We start from the raw sequence: 24,253 nt of genomic DNA on the forward strand, positions 1-24,253 counted from the left end.
TTGGTATTAAATTGTGTTTGGTAATAAAGTTTGTAGGGAAAGTGAAGGCTTTTTGAGGAACGGCGACTTGAGGAGACTATAGGAAGGTCTTTGAGGGCACGTAGAGTGTGTGAGGAGGGGTCTTTGAGGGCACGAGGAGGTGCCCTCAAAGACCCCTCCTAGTCTTAGAACAAGAGCGAGGCAGGACGTCCTGTTGCCACTGATCCCTTGTCAACACTACCTTTGGTCGCCCACCTTCCTTGTGCAGCATGCCTGCTCTCCCTCCTGCCCTCCCCCCCTCCCCCTTCCTGCCTTCTTTTCTGCCCTCTCATCTGCCTATCTGCCCTCCTATCTGCCCTCCCTCCTACCTACCCTCACATGCCATTCCCCCTATCTTCCCTCCTTCCCTGTTTTCGTTCTTCAGGTCCTCTCTTCTCATTTAAAGTTATCTTCCTTTATCTTTGTTCCTTCCTTCTATTTCCTTTCTGCCTGCCTACCTACATATCTGCTTGCCTATATGCATATCTACCTACCTGTCTGCCTGCCTACCTTCATACCTGCCTTTTGTTTGTCTTCCTACCTGTCTGTATGCATGCCTGTCTGCCTGCCTCCCTGTCCATCTGCAGGCCTGTATGCATGCCTGCCTACGGTACAGTATATGCATTATGCCATCACTATGTTGTGTAAGAGTTTCCTTACAATTTTTCGATGGTGACCCAAAAATGGGAATGGCTAATTTTGTACAGTGTGCGTTGCTAAACGCATTATATCATTTAACAAATACTAGTAATCATTCCAAGATCGTTTCACTTACGTAAATAATAGTTATAGGGAGCCTAATCGCGCATTAGGCGACGTTTGGCAGCTGGCGGCAGGAGCAGAGTGCGGTGCGTGGCTCCGTATATAAGGCTGGGAGGGGGCGTGAAGCCAGAGAAACTCAAGAAGGTAGAAGCGGTGTGCATCTCTTTGCCTGGGCAGGTCTAGTGACGTTTATTTTGCTCTGGGCAGCTTTTTTTCGGGCTGCAGCTGAGTGCCAAGAAATAATTTGTAGCTCCTGCAGCGGGTTGCGCTCCGAGAAGCACATACAGTCTTACTTATTACCGCAAACATGCGTCTTCACAGAATAATGTTTTGGTGGAGATAGGACTTGCGAGATTTTCAATATTATAGCGCCATTGTTTTTCGTGGACACAAGTGCGGGTGGAACGTTGAGATTAAGCTGTGGGTTTGCGAAGGAAGGACTCGAGCGACAGAAGTGTGTGCTAGTGTAACAGCGAGGCAAGCCCAAGCTTTAGGCCAGTTGGACAGCATTTGAATGGTAGTATCGAAGGGCAAGATGAGATTCGAAGATCCCTTCGATGTGGATGCCTTCATCAATAACCTCCTCATCCTAAAGAAGTACCCAGGGAAGAATGTAAGTATAACCCATCGTGTCTTTCATCTTAGCCTTCCTACAACCCCTCTACAGTACCTGTCATGTCTACCGTCCCGATGATTGTGTGAGAGTTAAGGATACGGTGCTGCGCATACAGCTGCCTCTAGTCCTCCCTTATGTAATGTTTGTACGTCTTGAGCAAGCATGCTAGGTAATGCGTCTACACCTGTTAGCCTCACACACTTGATTACTCTAGTTCCTATAATTTAAGGTTGATAATGCGTTGTAGCCTAGTTATTCCTTCGTGTTATGAATATGTATATATATATTTCATACTAGCTGTACCCGGCCACGCGTTGCTGTGGCTCAGCAACGCATGCATGATGCCGAGCCACAGCAACCCTCCGTGTTCCCCCGTCCTTCCCACCATTCCACCCTTCCGTTTCAAAGCAATCAGTGAAGAACTTTCGGAGATAACAGCGTGTGTTGCTCTTACGTCTAAAAGACGGCGCTGTTTTTATATTATATATATATATATATATATAAAAGAGCAGGGTTTTTTCTTTCACAGGTGAGGCATGTATATAGTAGGTATAAGAAAACACGCGCCTATTCGAATGCAACGTTATGTCAAAATTATGGCGAAGAACTTTCGGAGATTAGCGATTTTGAACAAACGAACATTTCAATTTTTATTTATATAGATTATATATATATACACACATACCGTACAGTATATGCAAGTATTTATCGTGTATTGCCGACATAATATTACCACAGAGCTCTGTCGTAGCTTTAATAGGTATTACCACACACCATTAACATTTAAGGTGGTTATAGGCGTGAGTTACACACTGAGCGGCGCCACACAATATATATTGTAATGCTTAGGTGCTAACCGCGGCTCCAGACACTCCCCTAGCAGGCGGCGGCCTAACCCCTACCACCAGAAACAAAGGGCGATTTCGCCGTTGCAGTGTTATTGAAATTGAATTGCCTAAATATGTAGGTACTATTTTGCATATTAAATGTAAAGGGAAGTATACGTTTAGCCAATACCAGTGACTTCAGCTTGTGGAGCTTTCAGGTTTCGAAATTATGTTAGCGAGTTAACAGTCCTTCCAGCAGGATGCAGCGATGCACGTTAATGAACATTATCACCGATAATTGCCGAGCATTCTTGAGCTTTATTTTGATTTCATTCTCTCCATTGCTTTATCCCTACGCTTATTTATGAAAACGGCAGTAATTAAGCCTAGTTATTACTCTATATTACTCCTGGTTGGAGGAGGCCTGGTCGACGACCGGGCCGCGGGGACACTAAGCCCCGGAAGCACCTCAAGGTAACCTCCTGTGGTATGGCATTCTAAAACCTACTCTAAGGGCACCTTTGAAGGTATTGAATTTACACACTAGAAAGTGAAGAGACTACGACGTTTCGGTCCGTTCCCCACCATTATCAAGTCGATTTTTTTTCAGACACGTTATTGTGACTCCTCATCTGCATATTGAATTTACATTGTATTTAAGAAAAATGGCTAACTACAGTTTCAACGTGAAATCAAAACTGCTCCAATATGTTGTTATAGACTTTTATATTACTCGGGGTACCATTTCAGTAAATAAATGCTGACGATGTTTCGAAAATTAACTACAATCAACCCTTGGTAGTACACAGTACTGTGAGATGGTGTTCAGCGAGTCCTGTACTGAGGCAGGCCGTTATTTTGAAATAATTTCGGGGCTTAGCGTCCCCGCGGCCCGGTCCTTCGACCAGGCCTCCTTTTTGCTACATAACTTCCCCCCCCCCTTTCCCCCAGGAAGCAACCCGTAGTAGCTTTCTAACTCCCAGGCAGTTATTTACTACTAGGTAACGGGCATCAGGGTGAAAGAAACTCAGCCCATTTGTTTCCGCCTCCACCGGGGATCAAACTCGGAACCTCAGGACTACGAATCAGAAGCGCTGTCCACTCAGTTGTCATGTCCCTTGGTGAGCTGTAAGTGTAGCCAAGGTATAATTACATACACCAGGGGTTTAGCCAATATATGAGGTGTGGTTTACACAGTCCATCTTCCTAAAATGTTAGGTGTATAATCTATCCCTTAAAACTACCGATATCTACAGTAGGACCCACAAAATGTTCACATCCTGCTTTGTTGAATTAGCCCCAAGTAATCCTAGACTCAATACACGCCATCTTAGGCTTAATATAGTATATAAATGTGTTGTACTAAGCCTAGGAATGTTTAAGTTTCTTTTAAGCTTTAATTTTTTCCGTAAAATTAATAATTCAAAACTTTAACTTTGTTTGGGGTCCAACACTATATATTGATACATTCGACCAAATAATTACTGTAAGTACAATTTAAGGAGGATGGGCTGGATTTTTACATATATTTCAGACTGACGTTTTTTTTTTTGTTTTTTTTAACACTGGCTACACGAGTAGAGACCTTCCGACTGTTAACAGGCCGAGAGTTTTCTCTTTCCATAGTTTTCAGTCTAGGTGAATAGAATAATGGTATACATGTTCCTGTGAAGTACGGCAGCTTTGCTGTTTCCAGGAGAGCGGAGGTCTGTCTGCTTAGCTAGCCACGAAGGGTCTGGAGCCTGCTTCCAAGAAGAGGGCTCCTGTATAAACTTTCGCTTGTATACACACACACACGCACACAAACGCGCACACGCACACCACAAACAACTAGCGGAATTTGAAGAAATGTATACATTTCATTCACTTGTACCATCGGAGCCTCGTACTCACGACTACCGAAGTGCGAGACAGGAGCTCTACCGCCCTAACTACGAATAGCCTCAATAATAGAAGGTCCCCAAAGACAACTGGTATCAAATATTGGGTAAGATTTTGTTTATAACTTTGGTGCTCTCGGTGGGCGCGGAGGCCTCGGTATTGACGTCCTCGTTATCAGGTAATATGTGACGAGAACCGAGTCCGAGTGTCGGCATGGAAGCGAAGTCGTTATTTTGTATATTTAAGATTGGTGTTTGCCCAAGATACTTTTATGGAATTGCTTGTTGTTGCTGTTCTCTATTGTAAAAATTTCATAGATATCATCTTGTCCTTTCTCATCCTGTTCCCTCGCTCGTCTCGTCTAACTCCTCCCTTACCCTCACCATTTCCTCTTACTAATCCCTTCCCTTACCTCACCCAACTCTTCTCAGTCACACAGGAATTTGTTTTATCCAGTCCCTTCTAAAGACTGGCGCATCAGAGCAGCATAACTTCTCTCGAAGCTCCCACAGCTTTCCACAACCATTTGCAGCTTCCTGTAACCTTCCCCCATCCCCCCGCAGCTTTCAGAAATCGTTCAGTTTCTCACCGCCTCCCGCAGCTTCAGTTTCCACAGCTTCCCGCAATCTACAGCTTCTTGCCACCTACCGCAGCCTCTTGCATCATCCAGATGTCTCGCACAGCCCCTCAGAAAAGTCTGGCAATCAGCCAGGGACAGGGAACGCCCAGTAACACACAAAGACAAAATAATTTTAAATTACTGTCACGTGAAATGCTCTTCATATTCGGGGAATGTAATCAATTTATATATTGGGAAAAGAACTACTGCTGGCACGACATCAGCTATTACATGGCGATGACTGGTTGCGTGTCTTGCTGGGTGCTTCGGTAGGACGACACAATTACTGCATGATCTCTCCACTTCAGCGAGTAAGGTCACGCCTCCACACCTTGAGACAAGGCCGAGTGCGCGTGACGTCACACATTCACATCTTGAGGCTAGGCTGTTTGATCCTAGTGCCTGTGCGAGCCTAGTGTAGTGAACATACCTCGCACGCACTATCCCCTCCATGTATTTACACTAGTGGGTTCTGAAGCAGAAGTCTCCAGACTCCTGTTTGCAGATTAAGAGTTATCCTTTAGTTCAGTGTAACTGATAGAGTCTCGCCAATAGTTTTATATGCAATACCGCCACGCTGGTACAGTTGGGCTCATTCCGGCTCACAATAGGGAACCCCTGACGCGACAAAAAATGATTGGGCACGTTTGCTATCACCTAATGCGTCTGTTCACTTAGAAGTAAATGGGTATACCTGGGAGTTGGTCAACTGTTACAGAGTTGCATCCTGGAGATGGCGCTGCCAATCGTCCCGCCCACCATCTGATAAACCTCAACTTCCTTCCCCCTTTAACTCATTCCACTTGCTCACTTCCTGGCCTTCCTTCCTCTGCCTCGTCTGAGTATCCACATTATATTCTCGCCGTCTTGTTCAGTTGCTAAGAGGAATAAACAGTCTACCTTTCCCCACAGCCTATACATAGGTAGATCTATAGCTAGGCTACCTACAGATCCTGTCTAGTTGAAAACCTTAGACTAGTTTAGTTTATTATGGAGAAACCTTTGGACTTTAAGTATCCCGTTGCACGTGTCTCTGAATGTTACATTAAAAATCGAGAAATAAGCTTTCCATGCACGATTTTAACTAGGTAATTAACACCTAAATAGAAAATATTATTGTTTTTTTTAGTTTGCAAATAAATTCTGAGCTTCTGAAGTCATCTTTTGTTTTTCGAAGGGCTATCGAGGTTATCTCGAGATGATTTCGGGGCTTAGCGTCCCGCGGCCCGGTCCTTGACCAGGATTCCTTTTAGTTACACACCCCCAGGAAGCAGCCAGTAGCAGCTGTATTTACTATTCATCTAGCAGGTACCTATTTACTGCTAGATGAACAGGAGCATCAGGGTGAAAGAAACTCTGCACATTTGTTTCCGCCTCCACCGGGAATCGAATCCAGAGCCTCAGGATTACGGATACCGAACGCTGTCCACTCAGCTGTCAGGCCCGTTTAGCTAGTTTAGTTTATCTGGCAACGTTACTCACCGTGTGAATGACGCCGCCATGGCAACATGTACAACACCCACCAATTGGAAGAAAACCTGTGCATCCTGTTATTTGTATTCAAACGCAGCTGTGACGTACTTAACTGCCTCAATTGAACAAATTGTCAAACAAGCACATAAACCAAATTATTAACCATTTGACTTACATTATCTTGCGAGCGTGAAGTAGTTTTTTTTATGAACAGCATTATCTTGAGGCGTTTTGTGTGCGGGACTTGTTTGAGATGTGGTTGGGGGCTGGGGGAGTGCCTGTGGAGGTGAACACTTGTGGTGAGGTATGATACATGGATACTTTCTCTCCTGATAGTTCCCTCCCCCCCCCCCCCCCCTTTTGTGTGAGGTGAGGGGGGAAGGTGCGTGAGGTCGTGTGTGCGTGTGGCAGGCAACGAGGGAGGGGACAACAAAGTGTGGAGGAGGGTAGATGTGGTGGGGGGGGGGGGGCAGGGGAGGGGCAACGCACCAGCACCCGCAACAGATCAATGAAGAGTCTGGGTGGTCGCTGCAGCCTCCGCCCTTCACCCCGCCTCCAGTTCTCCTCTAACCCCTTCTCCAGCTCTCCTTCACCCTTCCAACAGCCCTCTCCCACCCCTCATTCAGCCATCCCATCACCCTCCATCTGCCATCCCTCCAGACTACACCCTCTTCCATCGCTATTTCTCTCACACTTCGTCTAGCCATTCCTTCACTTTACCCCCTTCTCCAATCCTCCCTCACGCCTCCTCGAGTTCTGATCTCACCATTTCTCAAGTCCTTCTCCCCCCCCCACTCCCCACCTCTCACGGTATATTCTTGAACAAAAAACGTCGACACCGAGCCTAAAAGGTCTCCTCAAGCCATACTCAACACATACGTTTTGTGTTGAGTGTGACTTGCATTTTGTGTTGGACTTTAGGCCTGTCGGGCGCAGAAGAATTATTAAAACCATCACAACAGCTTACTGGCTAAGCAGCAAGTACACTTTAGTACATAAATTCCGAGAGGCAGAATACCTTTATTAATACCATGACTTGTAGTCGTGCTGACCAACCAAATACTAAAGTGTTATGTTAATCAAATCTCTCTTACTTTCCAAGCTACAAATAAATTAAGAATAATATAAAAGATTCCTGCAACCCACAGCTTTAAGAACATTTAGTGAGCCGAAACAGTGGAACAGAAAAAGAAAAAAAAATAGATTCCACATGATGTTGAACTGTTGGGGGAAGGATGAGAGTACATTGTTATGGGCAGCACCTGGCTGGGGTAGTCTTGTGAGAACGACCTCATGACTGAGGGTTAGCAGGTAAAATGTGTTGCCGACTTCATTCTGTAACAATACATCTTGATGCAAATGTTACTATCGTCTTTAACTGCTGGTATAGTGATTTTATAAACCAGATCTTGAAGGTGAAGCAGCTGCTTAAACCATCAGTGTGTTTACATTTATATAATCTGCCCGCCCGTTTTGCTCAACGTAAGTTGGTTGCGTAATGAATTTTGATGATTGACTCTTAATGAATCTACAATTGCCATGTTGAAGCAGCAGGGGGTGGCATTCTTGTTGAAAATGGACCATGTGATAAGGGAAGAGACTTGGTTCCTAGTCCTATTAAAATCATTTAATAAGCGGATCTATACGTGAACCTCAACCACCGAACATTACATCTACTACCAGAACCACATAAAACTCTAGCTTCAGACAATATACAACTTTTTTTTTTACTCCAGTGCCAAATTAAGATGCTTAACATGCAAATACATTTACACATTCTCTGTTATCTCTATTTTCCGGTCCCCACAAACACAAAAAGAACCACTCTGAATTACTCCTGAACTCCTATTGTCCTATTGTATAAAACCGCCTCAGATAGCATTATTCTCAAGTCATAGCATTATTCTACAATAAATCACTTCAACTCCGAACCTTCCCTGGTATTTTTAATAGGCCAGATTACCTCCACTTCACAGTGCTGGGGATCCCAGGAACAACAACTTTATCCAATCTAGCCACGTTGTCTAAAATATTTGAGAAACTAATATACAAGTCGCTTTATACCCACTTGGTTAAACATGACATGCCAAGTCCCCGCCAATTTTGCGTCAGACTCCTATATGAAGAGTACCAACAATGTTATAAAAAACATACTTTACTCTATTTACTCGGCTCTTGACAACAAATTAATTACCAGCTGGACTATAATGGTGACTTTCGAAAAACCTTTGACAGTGTTGAACATAAAACTTTACCATTAAATAACATCTTTGGAGTTAATGCACTACGGAGACTAGGCTAATTACCTTACACTGGGTGCCGGTCGCCGTGTAATCGTTCTAATGAAGTCTGACCTTGCTTGGTTCGAGGATGTGAATATATTTGTCAGTTCTCAAGTTGTATTGGAGGGCGAAGACTTAACTGCTTGGAGGACGAACAAAGCAGTGACGTAAACAAGCGGCTAAGTTTGTTTGTACTGCTGATCCATTCCCAGCAGTACATGTGCTGCTGTGAATGTGACCTGTGTAACAATATGAAGAGAGGAAGCTCTTGAGTCTCGGTTAATGTGTGTATAGGACGTCCTCTCAAGCTCTTGTAAGCATAGTGATTACCCTGACTTCTCTTTGCCTCATATCATCTGAGAAAACTGCGTACCGTTCGCCCCATTAACTATAACTTTATCTGATTAGGTTTCATGAAAACTTAATTGATTTTCTTAGAAAATTGTAACTTTAGTTTTCCAATTCCTTCAGTAAAACCTTTAGCACCGTAAAAAGCAGTGAACCTGTCCGCATTGTTATTCTATGAGCTAGGATGTGACAAGGTTGCTCATGACTTAATACTGACGTTACAGAAATTAAAAATCTATATATAGCTTAATAAGATAACACTCGTATACGGCCCAATGACAGCTGCAGACAAAACAAAATCAGTAGCAATACTTCATCATAGCTCCGTGAATCTCTAAAACAAAATAAACTTGCCAATACAGCAAGATTCGGCTGCAGATAGAAACTAAAACAATGAAAATTTTATTTAGGGAAAAGTACATACATACAAAATGAGTCACAAGGCAGAATGTTGGATTTCTAGATAGAGCAAGTATATACTATGCCTAAAGCCACTAGTATGCACAGCTGGCAATGTTGTGTACATCTTCTCAAATAGCTTGCAATAGCACGCACTGCAGCTAAATGAAAGCTGATGTGAATGTAGGAACCCTGCAAGTACTCTTAAGGATGTAAGCAAAACCTACACAACCATTTGGAGAAGACTTATCAATACAACTAGCGGTGAGCCGCCAGTCACCAAGTCTTGGAGGGCTGCCAAGCCACGGACCTGACCAAAATACAGATATTGGATGCCAGAAGCTGGCACAAGGTGCTCCGCTTCCATGCTCCAGTCATGGAAGCGGAGAATGGAAGCGCTTATAACCTAATAAGTTAAAAGTTAAATGTCATCGTACATTACATTAGTAATAGTTAACAATTTTATCTAAAATTGATTTATATCTGTTGCTAGCCTACATTTTAATGTCCTTATATTATGTCGTGTCGTCGATCGATAGTTATGAGCACCATACCCAAAACACCACTAATTATCGTGTACTATACTTTGACACCACACCATGACCAGCACATCAGCCCTCCATACCACTACATTATCACTCCATACCAACACACCATCCTTCCATACTATCCACAAACAAGTCGAGAACGAGAGTAAAACATTCGCATCCCACTCAATCATACATTCAGTTGCGCGGCGCAGTGTATGACATGAGCATCCCTTGCTCACTAATGTTAAGGCCAGAGTTGGGTGGGTGACCTCGCGGCCAGCCTCGCTCTTGGCTAGGACCTCAATAATCCTAACAGGTTTCCGTTCCCCGACAAAGATATACCGTACCATATACTAGCGCTTTATACTAATATAACATGATTATCACCTATGAATGACGTTTTTGATGGAATATATTTACATTGCAGTTAAGTAGGTTTTCTGTTTGTACAATTAGTCAACTGGATTACAGATACTCTTAAAGCTTTGTGGACCAAGAATTAGAGTGGATTTAATGAAGTTTTTAATGTTTCACATTGACATAAAATGCAAGAAAATTAAGAATACAATAATTATGCTACTTTCTTATTTTTTTGTGTATGGATAGACAGGCAGGAGGTTTACTTGGTAGACAAAATATTGAAGCTTTTGCGAGGCAGGATCAAGTATAACATTTGGGGCTTACGACTCGTGCTCTGCGATATGGAAAATTGCTTTACTGAGAATTATATAAACTATATACAAATGTATTTACAAGGGAAAATTCTACAACAGCCTGGTTGACCAGTGCTACAGCCAGGAGGCCTGGTTGGGGACCGGGCCGCGGGGACGTCGAGCCCCGAAATCATCGCAGGGTAACCGCAAGGGAAGGGGCCCTAGCTAGCTGCTTTCACCGCCTCCCTTTCTCTCCACGTCTTCAACGTGCGAACTTCCAAATAGTTCATTAGTTTTCATTACCAGGAACAGCGCATTAATCGATGCAATTAATCGAAAAGGAAAACCCCGATTCGCTTAATAATGTAGTAATTATGTAGGCCTAACTAGGAAGGAAGAAAGGTGGAGACAGTAAGGGGAGAGAAATCTTGGCATAGTTTTCTATAACTATGTATAGCTATATATCTCTGCTGTAATAAGACAAACAAGCCTAGTAATAAAAGCAAGCTTTCAGAAGACAGGAGTCAAACATGTGTAAGGCGAGCAGAAGCAGTGAGCTACAGGGGAGTGTGGCGCGGCCGACCTCTGGGTACAACAGTGCCACAAGTGGGCATGCGGGCACACACAAGCAGCCCAGGGTACACCTAATCATCACATCCCATTCATTCCAGTGAAAACCAGCAGCTTCAAATCACGACTGTGTCCCTGAAAAGAAAAATTTGAAGTGGAGGTAATCTGCGACACGGAATTTAGGTCTCGGACGGGGCGCTACAACGGAATAGGTTGTTCAGTACCGTGCCTTCCCCAGAACACTATCTGCCGGTAGTTATAGATCAGGTGCTCAATTACTGCACCCTTTTGGATGCACGCGCTCAAACCAGGCGAAGGAACGGTGGGCAATCATTCCATCATGCCCAGGATTCGAACCAAGGTCCTCTCACTTGGCACACTTGGGAGGCGACTGTACGAGCAGCCAATCCTCAGAAACGGGGACAAACATGCTCGTTAATCCAACAGCCGACCAACTAAATATGAATATAAAACACTTTACACACGACTCAACTGATTAATTACGTTCCAGTTTTTCTTGAACAGTCAAGCTTCGCTCACTTCGTGTTCGAAGCACACCTCTCAAAGTGTGTGTTGTTGTTTTAGATTTCTACTCAGAACGAAATGTCCATGTAACACGGGCTATGGTGAGCCCGTAATGGAGTTCTGTTATTCGCGATAACCTTGTTACTCTAATATAAAACTCAAAGTGCTTCTTACACGCACTCTAAATACAAATAACTGCCGAACGAATCGCAACACCTTACCTGATTTTCTTTCTGCTTGCTATACACATACGTACTATCAAAATAAATAAATATAATTACAACTTTCATTTACAGTACAGATAACGAAACACCCGTCAGCTCCATTAGTGCATCGCATTTTGACGTATAAATCCCCAACTAGCAAAATATAATATAAAAATATAATGCACTACAAGTCACGGTTGCTCGCAAAATTGACGTCTTTTACTCGTAGGGTCCTCTGTTAGGTTAGGTTCGGGCAAATTAGTACATCATTTTTGTAACTGATAACTCTAAAGGACGGGCAGTTTTCTAACTTTCCTAACAGTGTGAGGATGGAGTGTCACTACACCACAGTGCCTTAAAATAACAGTAAGAGGAAAATTTCGGTAGTCCTTCTGTAAGACATCTTGTCTCATACTTCGTTCGTATAAACTTTTGATAAAATAATAGTTTTATACCGTATTACGTTGTCTTATGTCTAGTTGCAGGCAACTAGCACGATTTATCACAAACCAATAATTAAAACACAGAAATCACAATATCGTGAGGCATCAAATGAACAAATCCACAAGGGCTGTGATGAGACTAAGACAGGGTCTGGGATCATCCCGGTCGTAAGTTCGAACCCTCATCACGGTCCTTGTGGATTTGTTCAATAATAAAAATTTATCGTGCACGTGGGTCACTGTGTTTATATCTCAAGGAAAGGGAGGGAGGTGCTGGCCACGTGATTATGAAGAGAATAATACTTCTTAACCTTCATAACACCTGAAGGACGCGCCTGTATTATTGTGTTGCATCCTTAGTGCTCTTTAAGGTCTGAACCCGTGTTCAGGATTCTTCCTGGGTCGAGGATCTCGTGACCAGTGTGGACATGGTATGCGACAGCGGAGATAATATGCCATAAATTTATTCTGCCATCTCTAAATCTGTGTTGACTGCTGTTTTCTCACTTTATGTATTAGGCACTTATTTGCCCTTCTTGCTGCTAGTCTCCCCTGTCATCCTGTTTTGCCTGTATGTCTACAGTAACATCAATGCTGTATTTCAACCTGTCCTCCTAACAGAACGTCGCATTTTGACATATACTCTACCCAAAGCCTGAAATTGTCGTACTAGAAAATGATAGCGGTTCGAGAATTGACATGCTGTCCCGTTTCTGTTTTGGGTCCTCTGGTATGTTAGAATAAAGACACTAGTACGACAGTTTCTTACGTTGGGAACCTTAGAACGGGCTGGTATTTAACCAGTAGGGATTTATGGTCTATGATTTAGTATTTTCTAAACTTATCTTGAATAATGATAATTATCTTCATTACAAGAACCTATCTATAGTTATAATTTTGCAGGAAACCCATTTATAATTATGTGGATAAATTATTGCACAAAAGTTTCAATACATATACGCTATGTAGTCGTAATGACTTGGCGCTTTTCCCCTGACAATTCCCTTAATACATATACGTCACTTTAACAATAAGACGCATAATGCCCAATCAACAATCCAAACACATTAGCAAGATAACTTCAAAATGCGTTCGGAGCCTACATAGTTCTTTATATGGTAGCATAACTAGGTACTATATAAATCTTGAAACGTACTAGTCAAGCTTTTTGTTCGTGCTCTTAACCTAAGATAAATATCGTTCAGAAAGTGCATCTGACTGGACACTCATGCCCGAGGCTCCCCAACGTTAATAATCTTACCGCACAACGATTAAAAGTTTCTCAGTGGTTCAGTAGCACTATGCAAGTCACATCTCTCTACGTGTTTTCCATAAATCAATTTATTTAACGAGTTTTTTTTTTATCTGGAAGGTTGCATCATTCTGATGTAGATGTGAACGGTATTAACCCTTGTCAGTAACTATTCGCTCACCCTACGTCACTACGTAACTGAATGTGAACAATCTAACAATCTACAGTCAACTATCACCAATTTTCAATAATGTTATTTCTTAACATTACTCTTCAGTGTTGTCTCCTGATTATATATTATTACACCTTACCTTCTTATTTTATCCAAGATTATATATTAATCCAAATTTTAGTCAAATGCCCAGAATTCAAACTTCCTACTACCGCCAGCCGAACAACTAACTGTTGGGTAGTATGATTGCCAAATTAAAAGGCAATTAAATTAAAAGTGAATGTAACTTTCTCTTCAAATTTAAATTGCTTAGTTTATAAAACATTGGGGATCCAGTTCCTGAACCAATTATGTAACTAACCTTTCTGCCGCATCCCACTGAAGAGGTCTGGAGTTCATAATTCACTAATTAAGCAAACTTTTCTTTTGAGATGATCAAACCTTCTAGATTCCCGTTGCCATGTACACACACACACACACACACACACACGTATATAAACACAATCTTAAGTTTACTAACTCTCCTGTTTAGCTTAAGCCTTCAAATGTCTAAGTCCTTATTAGTATCAACTGTCTAAGTCGGTGAATTTTGTGTTACTGACGATCCCTGTGGCGTAGCAACCCGTCCTCAGGCCAGGCTCGTTAAAGCAGTGGTTGTACTCCACAGATGCATTTATCAATTATAACATACCATGTATTAAATATGGTTGTTCTCATATAAATTAATATTATTACACATTAAAATTCTACGTATAGTTAGGTTAGGTGTTTAGGTTTTGTTGGCGATTATTTGTATTTGTAGTACGTGGGTGAAGCATTTATATCGTTGAGGTTCGAACAAATGTCGTTAGCGAATCACTTGTTCGAGAAGTGTTCGAACGTCATCAGTTGTGAGTCGTGTGTAAGCCGTTTTACCTTCATAAGCAGGGTGTTTGGCGGCTGCATGGAATGGACTTTGGCCTTTGTTTATGAGGACGGGCTGCCCAGTAGTACATTCGAGTTCGTTCTCGACTTGCAGACGAGAATTCCGGGTTCGAATCTCGGGCAGGACAGTAGCCCATCCTCCAAACAAAGACCCCCCCCCCCCCAAAAAAAAAAAAAGTGATTCCATGCACCCGCCAGACCCCCTGTTTATGAATGAAAAACGGTTTACACACGACTCACAACTGATTTCGTTCAAACACTTCCGGAACAAGTGCTTCACTGACGAATTTTGTTCGAACCACAATGCTATAAATGCTTCAACCACGTACTACAAATACAAATAATCGCCAACAGAACCTAAACACCTAACCTATGCCTATATATACACAATATGCTAATATTTTATAATATTAATTTATATTTGAGAAAATTCAGAAAAAGTTTTGAATGAACAGAATGTAAAAAATTATGAATGCGTCTGTGGGGTCGACCACTAGATGTAATGGACTTGGAGTCGAGGACGATTTGAGGACAAATGGTTGGGCGCGTTTCCTATCACCTAATGCACCTGTTCACCTAGCAGTAAATAGGTACACAGGAGTTAGCTTGTGGGGTTGCATCCTGGCGAGGGTCAGTAATTCGACCCTGGAGAACGCGATACAAGCCTAACGTGTCCTGTATGTATAAACTGAGCCTATCCCCCGACACAATGAATTATAAACGGGGGGGTTTGGCGCCTGGAATAACGAGCATTTGACCTTTGTTTATGAGGACAGGCTGAGGGAGATGGCGGATGCAGCAACCTGAGCTTCATCCACTGACTTCTACTTTTATTTATAGCAATGAACGCTCATATATTGTATATATATGATCGATTTATCGGTCTTCAATTTTTCATGGGCTCGAAAATGGTTATGTGAAGAGAAAGATTGAAACATGTTGAAGGTAGACACGAAATGTAGGAGCGCGTCCACATTGGCTGCTCTGCTTTAGTCAGGTCACATAGTCTACTAGCCCTGTCGCCAAGACGTCCGGAGCGAATTCACCGCAGCCAATCCTCCATAATTAAGCTGAAGTTGAGGAGATGGCGGTATCTGCCTAGGATAGATAAAAAAAATAGTAAAGTCGCAACTATTATAATATGATATAAACTAAATATTCAATAACTTTCGTATTACAACACTTATTTTCTCTCCGTACAGATCCGCATGGAAGAGAGCAAGATTAAGGCGCTGGTATCAGCAGCTCGTCAGGTCCTGCTGGACCAGCCGACGCTGGTAGAGCTCGAGGCCCCAGTTAACATCATTGGGGACATCCATGGCCAGTTCAACGACCTCCTTAGGCACTTCGATAAGCTGGGTTACCCTCCAGACCAGAACTACCTGTTCCTCGGCGACTACGTTGACAGGTAGTGTATATTGGTGGGGGTTTGTTGTGTTGGCGATTCGCATAATGAAAATCAGTTGACATTGTTCACTGTAGAGTTTAAAAGCTAAAGCATACGTTGGTCTTGGTGTTGGCCTTAAGACCTGCCAACCTCGGAAGGGGTTATGAAAGCAATTCTAATAGCTTACTGACCATGAATATTTTAGTCATAAACTATTCAAAGTGTAAATATTCCGAGAAATAGGAATACACCTCATAATATTAAACACAGAACTGTGTTAACATCAACCACGTAAATATTATGTAATTTAAAGTCATATCTTAAACGGACAAATTTCTTGAAAATATGGTAAAATAAACCTTGAAGCGTGGCATTAAGCCTCTGGTGGTAGCGCTGTGTCATGGCTCCTTCACCTCTGACCTACTCTCTAAATTCAAATAAATGAAGTAAATGTAATACGAGGTCCAACTGCGAAAATTCAAAGCTTTTACGTAGATTATTCCCACATACAGATATTAAAACAAAAATACAACAAAATGCATTTAATAGCTGACTTCTGCACCTCGGTTCCCCCTTCTTACCTCCACTGTGTACACAAGCTTAATACCTCCACTGTGTACACAAGCTTAATACATCACTGTGTACATAGGTTTAATACATGGTGAAAAAGGGTTGTAAAAACTCACTGAGAGAAGAAATACTGTTAATACAGACTGGGAAGAGTGGAAGCAAGGGAACTTTCAGGGAACAGCAAGGGATTCTCAGTGGAACTCCACTGAGAATCTCGCTTAGAACTGAAGTGGTCACTACAAATTCTTAAGGCACACACCGACCATGTAACAATGTTACAGAGGTCTCGTAGTGCTTAGGGTTCTTTTAGTACCGTTGGCTTCGTTCTCGACTCAGGTTCGATTTCCGGGCGAGACAGAAGTGGTTGGGCACGCTTCCTCCGTGAGACTGCATCAGAGAGGGGTAATAGATCGACCGTGCAGGGACCTCAACACAAGCTTAAAGTATATATACATGCTTAATTTTCCCGAGAAAACTAATTATTATTATGTTCTCTAATTTAAATTGAACATCATTTTAATGCAAGTATGTGATGTATATTGCAAAACAATTGTGTCACTTCACCTTAATAATAAATTGTTTGCGCTTTATTTTTCAGAGGGAAACAGTCCTTGGAGACAATCTGTTTGGTGCTGGCTTACAAAGTAAAATACCCAAACAATTTCTTCATTTTGCGAGGAAATCACGAATGTGCCTCTATTAACAGGTAAGTGTTCAGCTTCAAGGTGCCTTCATCACTGATGTAGAACCAGAGGTAGTACATTCCTTTCACATAAGTCTAGGAGTCTTTTGATAGTTGTGTAATGAACCTTTTGTATTAAGTATTTTGTATTAAACTTTCCGCAGTGTTAGGTGTTATTTCACTAATTTAGATGATTGGGTTGAACGGTCAAAATTCGTCTTAGAATAGCACACCACGAAAGTATTACAATTGCTGAAAACTCCTGAACTAAGCTGGGTCTACTGTTCACCTCGTGGCAAAATTACAATAAATTTAAGTGTACTCTTATGTACTAGGTCTTATCTTAGGTCTTGCAAAAATAAATGGAAAACTAATTATATCTTTATTCCTACTGAATTTGAGTTTGTTTCTGTTCCCCAGGATATATGGCTTTTATGACGAGTGCAAAAGAAGATACAATGTAAAGTTGTGGAAAACCTTTACAGATCTCTTCAACTGTCTCCCCTTAGGTGAGCGAACGGTTTTTTTTGGTTCACCTCTTTCCTTTCCAACAAATCTGTTATTTAAAGAAAAAACTGTTTTATAATTAAGATATTCACTCATGTCTTACAAGTCGCAAATCCAGGTGTTGATATGCAATTAAGGAACTGTAAAATTAAAAAGACAAGTTTGTGACAGTATTTTTTTGATTCCACAGCTGCCCTTATCGAAGGCACCATCTTGTGTATGCACGGCGGGCTGTCTCCAGACCTCCATAATCTTGAACAGGTAGGTCGTCGACTTCCAGTGTTCCCCCACGACTCTGGTCACACTTGCTGTCATGTTGTCCCTAGAGTGATGTTCCTGTGTCATCTCATCTTGAGTCACGAATCATTAAATACATATATACTGACCCTGCATTCTCTCACCATAAAACCCACCTGTCAAACTATACCTACTAGACCACTGATTCCCAAACTGAGGACCATGTCCTCCTTTTTTGCAATATGTTGGGGGCCATAACTTAAGGCAGTGTAAAGGTTGATACCAAAGGATAGGGGGGAAATAACCAGCGTGCTCACAGGATGTTAAAAAGTTCTGCAATACTGTTTGGGACCATTAATAAGCACTTTAATATTATTATTATTATTTATTTATTTATACAAGAGTTCTTACATTCTTGTACAGCACTAGCACGCATAGCGTTTCGGTAGGTCCTTAATCTTATATTCCCTGGAATACGACCCCGCCAAATCGTTTAACAACCAGGTACTCATTTTACTGTTGGGTTAAACAGAGGCTACAGTTAAGGATTTGCGCCCAGTAAATCCTCCCTGGCCAGGATACGAACCCAGGACAAAGCAAATCTATATGAAAAAAGAGGTAATGACTGGAGAGTTTGGGAACCACTGTTAACTGGACCCACCCACTATATCACTCGTGCTACCTATTACCACAACCAATGCCCCATGCATCACATCTTTAGAATCTGACAATATTCAACACTTCCTGTTTTTTTCATGATTGTTATCCGTGGCATCGCCCTATTTTTGCAGTATTGGTAATATTCATCCGAAACTACGATACTTTTTTGTATTATGTTGTGGGGTACAGGCGATGACTCCTGGTTCATGTTAGCTGGCTTCGAGTTTTCCCTCGCACAGATTGTACTTGGTCTTATCCTGCTAATTTTCCCTGGGACACAATCTGACTAATGACTTGCAACCAGTTGTACCTGTGTAGACACCCACATATGTACCACAACACCCACACATGTACCGAGCTCTGCTTGCCAGTATAATCAGGCACAATAACTAATCACGGGCGTTTGCTGCCCGAGCCAGGTACAGTGGGAATTAATCATTATATGAGCCATATCATACATCATGATTCCCCTGGTTTCTGACTTTTTCTCCAATTTTAATTTCCCATTGACTGTGTTTTGTCTGTGAATGTTACCATCCATGATCCCCTCTTTACTTACATTTATCTGTTTCCAACAGTTACGGGCGATTGAGAGGCCTCTCAATGTCCCTGACTCTGGCTTGGTGTGTGACATCCTCTGGGCTGACCCCGATGAGGTAAGATTACATAATGCTTTATCAAATTTTGTATTAAATTTAACATAATGATACATAATATTTATTTAAACAATAAGACAGTTTCTATCTACTTATCTGTAGGTTTTTATTACGGGATAAACGATACTCAGAAGTTAGAGGAAATTGTATTAATATATTCATAGATTTCAGTGGGTTTGAAAGTTTGAAAATATACAGGGGCTTTGACGGAGAGTTACCTGAATATGCAGCTATAATGAAGATGATCTTTGGTTTCCTGCAGGAGGGTCGTGGATGGACTCCAAATGACAGAGGTGTGTCTTGGACCTTCGGCGGAGATGTACTTAAGGCTTTCCTTGAGCACCATGATTTGAGCCTCATTGTGCGTGCTCACCAGGTATGGACACAATGCTCTTCACAAGTTGTTTCAGGCACCACCTGACACACGTGTAGAGAAACATAAAATACTGTAGAGAATAGATTTTAGTTACAATATTTCTCCTGTAATTACCTAAGTGTAATTACCTTGCAGATAGTAAAAAATTAAATAGTAGTAGTCTGTGAAGATTTTATCAAATCTCCCAGATACACAGACCTAACTGGTCCCGAAGGGAAAGATGAGGCGATGGTTGGGTAAGATAGAGAAAGAGATGTTAGGGATTATGTTTGCCGTAATTAATATTTTTTATAGTAACAGTTTGGCAAGTGGTGATGTACTAATGAAATTTCCTGGGTTCTTTTGAATGATGTTGTGGTGTAAGTCACGATTAGATTCTATTAACATTCTGGCATTTGAAGAAGAAAGTGCATAGAAAATTTAATTAAAAGAAAGTGCACAGAAATTTCAGCCATCAAACACTATCAAAGTCAAGGAAATTATAGTGTTTCATCCCTACTTGCTAAATCACCAAGAAAATGTGGTTTATATAATTTATATAAACCACATGTAATAATATGAAAAAACCTCGTCTATCTTTATAGGTGAAATCTTATCTTCAATAATTCTTCTCGAATTTATCTTTTGTGTCTTGATTATATAGTTTAGATTTTAATTACTATAACTTAAGAGTACATAAATTGGGAGTTTTGTATCATTATACCAGAGTTTGATTGCCAGGCAGGTAGAGATGTTTGCAAAAGTTTTCTTACACCTGATTGGTTCTGTTCACCTAGCAGTAAATAAGTACCTGAGAGTTAGTAAACTGTTGCAGGTCAGCATCCTGGTAATGGTCAGTCATTAGTTTGGGGTACCTTAATAAGCTTAACAGATTTCTTGTCCCAAAACAATAGGAAACAATATTATTAAAGATGGGAGGTTAAAATGTCTAGACAAGTTCTTCATTTGCACGCCCTCTCACAATGGTGGAATTTACAGTGGAATCAAGTTATCAAATAATCAATGATTTCAGACCTAATGGCTATGAGGTACTTTTAGCTCTGTAACTACTTCATACACTCACGAATATTGAAATATATTCTTGTGCTCTACCCAGAGTTTGCTAGTGCAGGCTAATAAATCAGCCTCACATTTCATGCTCTTCCCCTGATTCCATGTATGACTAACCATCCTGTGAAATGGGGATATTAGATTAATTTATGGCTAGTTTTTTTTATCTAAGCTGTAATTTTTTTTTATATGGAATAGGGTAGCAGCGCATTGCTGTGTATACATAAGCTAGTTAAATAAAATGTAAATGAATAAGAGATGTATTTGTAGAGAATTGCTTCTTTTTACTTAGAAGTCAAAAACTAAATTTATTTTAGCAATTATGTCTAATATTATAATTTTTACATTGCCTCTACAGGTAGTCGAGGATGGCTACCAATTCTTTCAAAAGCGGTCCCTAGTGACACTGTTCAGTGCAGCTAATTACTGCGGAGAGTTTGACAATGCAGGAGCGACCATGGGAGTCAGTGAGGACCTTACCTGCTGGTTTAACATTCTCCCAGTGAGTAATATTAATGATATAACTTTGCATTTGTGATCATCTTTATAAATGATCATAAAAAATAGTTTTTTAATAATGCAGTGAAGTAGTGTGTGATGTGCTTTTCTGTTTTTAAATAGTTTAGAATGGTAATTCCAAGTGTCTTAATTACATAAAACCATGTGAGTTGAATGTGGGCAGTAGAGTTAAATGTTAGCAAATATATAAGAATTGTTCATGTTGTGAACCACATGACATACTACTGTTCATATACACTTGCTATACAAGTTATTTGATTCATAGTTTTATTTTGACAAGTAAAGTAATCCAAGAATATTTTAATGTTGAAAGCTAATCTTGAGTATTCCAAGTCTACAACAATATAAACAGCATGAAGAGTAGCTAAATTTGTTGAAACAACTCTTGCCGTCTTATACAAATGTACAGCAATGCATTTCAAATACACAGTAACTTGTAATTGAGTACAGCTCTGTGGATAATACCATAAATACGAGCTGTTGTTCTTGCTATCTAACAGATTTTCTTTCTTTACAGCCTGACCGTCGACGATCCTACATCAAGAAATGAGATGTGAATAATCTGGAGCCAGGATTATTTATTGATGTCTCTCAAGCTGAGTAACACTTGACAGCATTGAGTCCGACAGTACGATTTAAGCTCCCATATCAAGAGAGCCTAAAAGCAGACTGTGATTTTTACTTCAGAACTCCATCTGACTTTACTTCATTTGCACTTATTCTTGTGACTGCCAATGTAAAAGCATTATTAGCCCTGCTGTAGGTAGGGCCTTGTAGTATTGCTGCAAAAGATTTCTCTGCATATGACTGTTATGAAAACAGCATGTGCCTCATGCCTCTCGTGACCACACTTAGTAGTCTTGCAGAGTCCACTTCAGGTATCTGTGAGCAGATGAGTTTCAAAGGTTTTGAAGAAGAAGCAAGATATTTGTCAGTGGCTACACTACATAAAATACCTCTGCCCCTACATATTCTGTGATACAAATACCACACACACAATTACCAAAGATATCAGGTTGGGCAGTAACTAAGTCTGCAAACAGACTAGAGTATTATAGAAATATATTTATTAAACAGGACCATGATGCATAATATGCTCTGGAACTGAAAGGAATAACTTAATTAACAAAATATGAAATTAAAGTACATGAGCAATTAAAAGTGAAAGATGTTAGAATCATACAGTAACATCTATAATTCCTTGTACTTTATATTTTATGTAGCAGTGTGTATTCCTTAATGTAGGTTGGTCAGACCTGTCCATGCAGCATTGTAATAATCATCATAATGTGGAGGACAAAATTTAACTATTTGCTTTGAATAAATTAAAACAAATGTACAATTTTAGTGTTCTTAAATTTACACCTCATTTTACAAATGTATTTTCAACTTACTGTGATTTTTTGTATACAGTATGTACCGTGATACAGAACAAACATCACAAGGAAGATATAGATAAAGTTTCTTCTTTGATTTTAGATCAGTATAGTATAGTGTTAAGAGACTTTGCTGTGAAATACTGTACAAGTTTATCTCTGAAACTTTAAGTGGTATGTATTTATTTTATTGCCTTAATTTATATATGATCCTAGAAGTTGTTTCAAACTGCTATACTTGTGTAAAGAATATATTATAATGGGAAAAGCATTTTGCCTGTCTTATTAACATCTTGATTAGACATCCGGTTAATACTTTAGTGTCAGCTTTCAAAAAGGAGAAAGAGTGTGTGCCGTAGCTATTACAGTCTTGTGAGAAATGTGTATCTAGTAATCTGAGAAATTAATTAGGATCTGAACCTCACATGAAATGTGTTGAACCTCTACAATACAGTGTTCTGTGCACTGTATTAGCTATTCAGTATTAATGTATAGCCAATTCCTCCCTTCCCAGATGCTGTAGCCTCACACTGTAGGAAATAGTGTAATGGATGTACAGTATAGCTTTTGGTGTAGCAACAAAATGGAAGAGAAAAGTATAATTATTTGTAGTTTTCTCTAATATATGGCTTTACTGTATGCATAAGTTATATTACCATCTGGATACATTAATCACTAGTGCAAAGAAAATGATTAAGCATCATGTTACTGTATTATCACTGAATTTAGCTATAAGAATGGTTCATAGAAATAAACAAACTGTTTGTAATGATTTGTCAAATAGTGTAATATGAAACAAATTTTACCATTGATTTTTAATGCCTAAAAGTTAAGGGAAAATATTAAGGTAAATACATGCATATAATGCTCAATTTATTCTTGTTTGCTCAGCTTTGAATAAGACGATTACCTGCAGGTCCAAGCTTTCCCTTGACTTTCGTATAGCATCTGCTCTCACAAGAACAGTAAAGGTTAGAGAACAAGGTGTGCCATTGCTCAGTCAGCAGACAAAATGCAATTTCAAGAGACAAAAGAATGTCACTGTTATAGGATAGATCTTGAATATCATTATTGTGCACATTGTAGTTGTTATGCACTCACAATAAAATTCATTACTTTTCCAAGGTATTTTTACTTTCCTTTTTGATTACATCAATATTAGTGGCAAACTGTTTATATATCATTATAAATATACAGTGAACCCTCAATTTATGAGCGATGCATTTTCAGAAAACCTCTCAAATTGTATTCATACAAACATATTTATTTATAACATTTATAAGAAAGTAACAGATCACCTAATAAACTACTTCAGAAAGTCTCATTTTTTCTTTTCATTTTCAATAAAACACCTGCCTGAATATTGTTACCAAGTACAACCACACCTGCCTAAACATTATCATCAAATACTGTCATACACTTGCCATGACATTGTTAGTGAGCTCTCATGCCACTTCCCTGACACTTATACACTACATGGAGATTACACAGTAGAGGTGAAGAAAATATTGGCTTACTGAGCTTGATTGATGGTTTGTGTGATGTGGAGGTGGTTCATGACTATTTAAATGGAATCTGAATTTTGTAAATGATGTTCAGGTTCGAACCCTGGTAGAGAAAGCTACAGCACGAATATTATGTGAACATGCTTGGAGACTGTAATCAACACAAGTTTCTTAAATTAGGAAATATGCAATTGTGGTCTAGAAGAAAGTGCTGCAATAATTGAGACC

General features: G+C 40.4%; 1 protein-coding gene across 2 annotated transcripts; it reads left to right on the forward strand.

Annotated features, from left to right (window-relative positions):
- Positions 1-902: 902 nt before the first annotated feature.
- On the forward strand, positions 903-23,644 carry LOC123764348 (uncharacterized). Of its 2 annotated transcripts, none has more exons than XM_045751992.2 (9): positions 903-1,393; positions 15,703-15,908; positions 17,056-17,163; positions 17,560-17,648; positions 17,837-17,907; positions 19,122-19,199; positions 19,462-19,575; positions 20,984-21,127; positions 21,662-23,644. In XM_045751992.2, the coding sequence occupies exons 1-9, from the start codon at positions 1,295-1,297 to the stop codon at positions 21,692-21,694; spliced, it is 942 nt and encodes a 313-aa protein (XP_045607948.1). In that variant the 5' UTR covers positions 903-1,294; the 3' UTR covers positions 21,695-23,644. The 2 variants fall into 2 exon arrangements, with proteins under 2 accessions (XP_045607948.1, XP_069172148.1); XM_069316047.1 differs by lacking the exon at positions 903-1,393 and adding an exon at positions 15,112-15,177.
- The last annotated feature ends 609 nt before the right edge of the window (positions 23,645-24,253 follow it).

The sequence above is a fragment of the Procambarus clarkii genome, chromosome 82, assembly GCF_040958095.1.
Source record: "Procambarus clarkii isolate CNS0578487 chromosome 82, FALCON_Pclarkii_2.0, whole genome shotgun sequence".
NCBI classification, from domain to species: domain Eukaryota; kingdom Metazoa; phylum Arthropoda; class Malacostraca; order Decapoda; family Cambaridae; genus Procambarus; species Procambarus clarkii.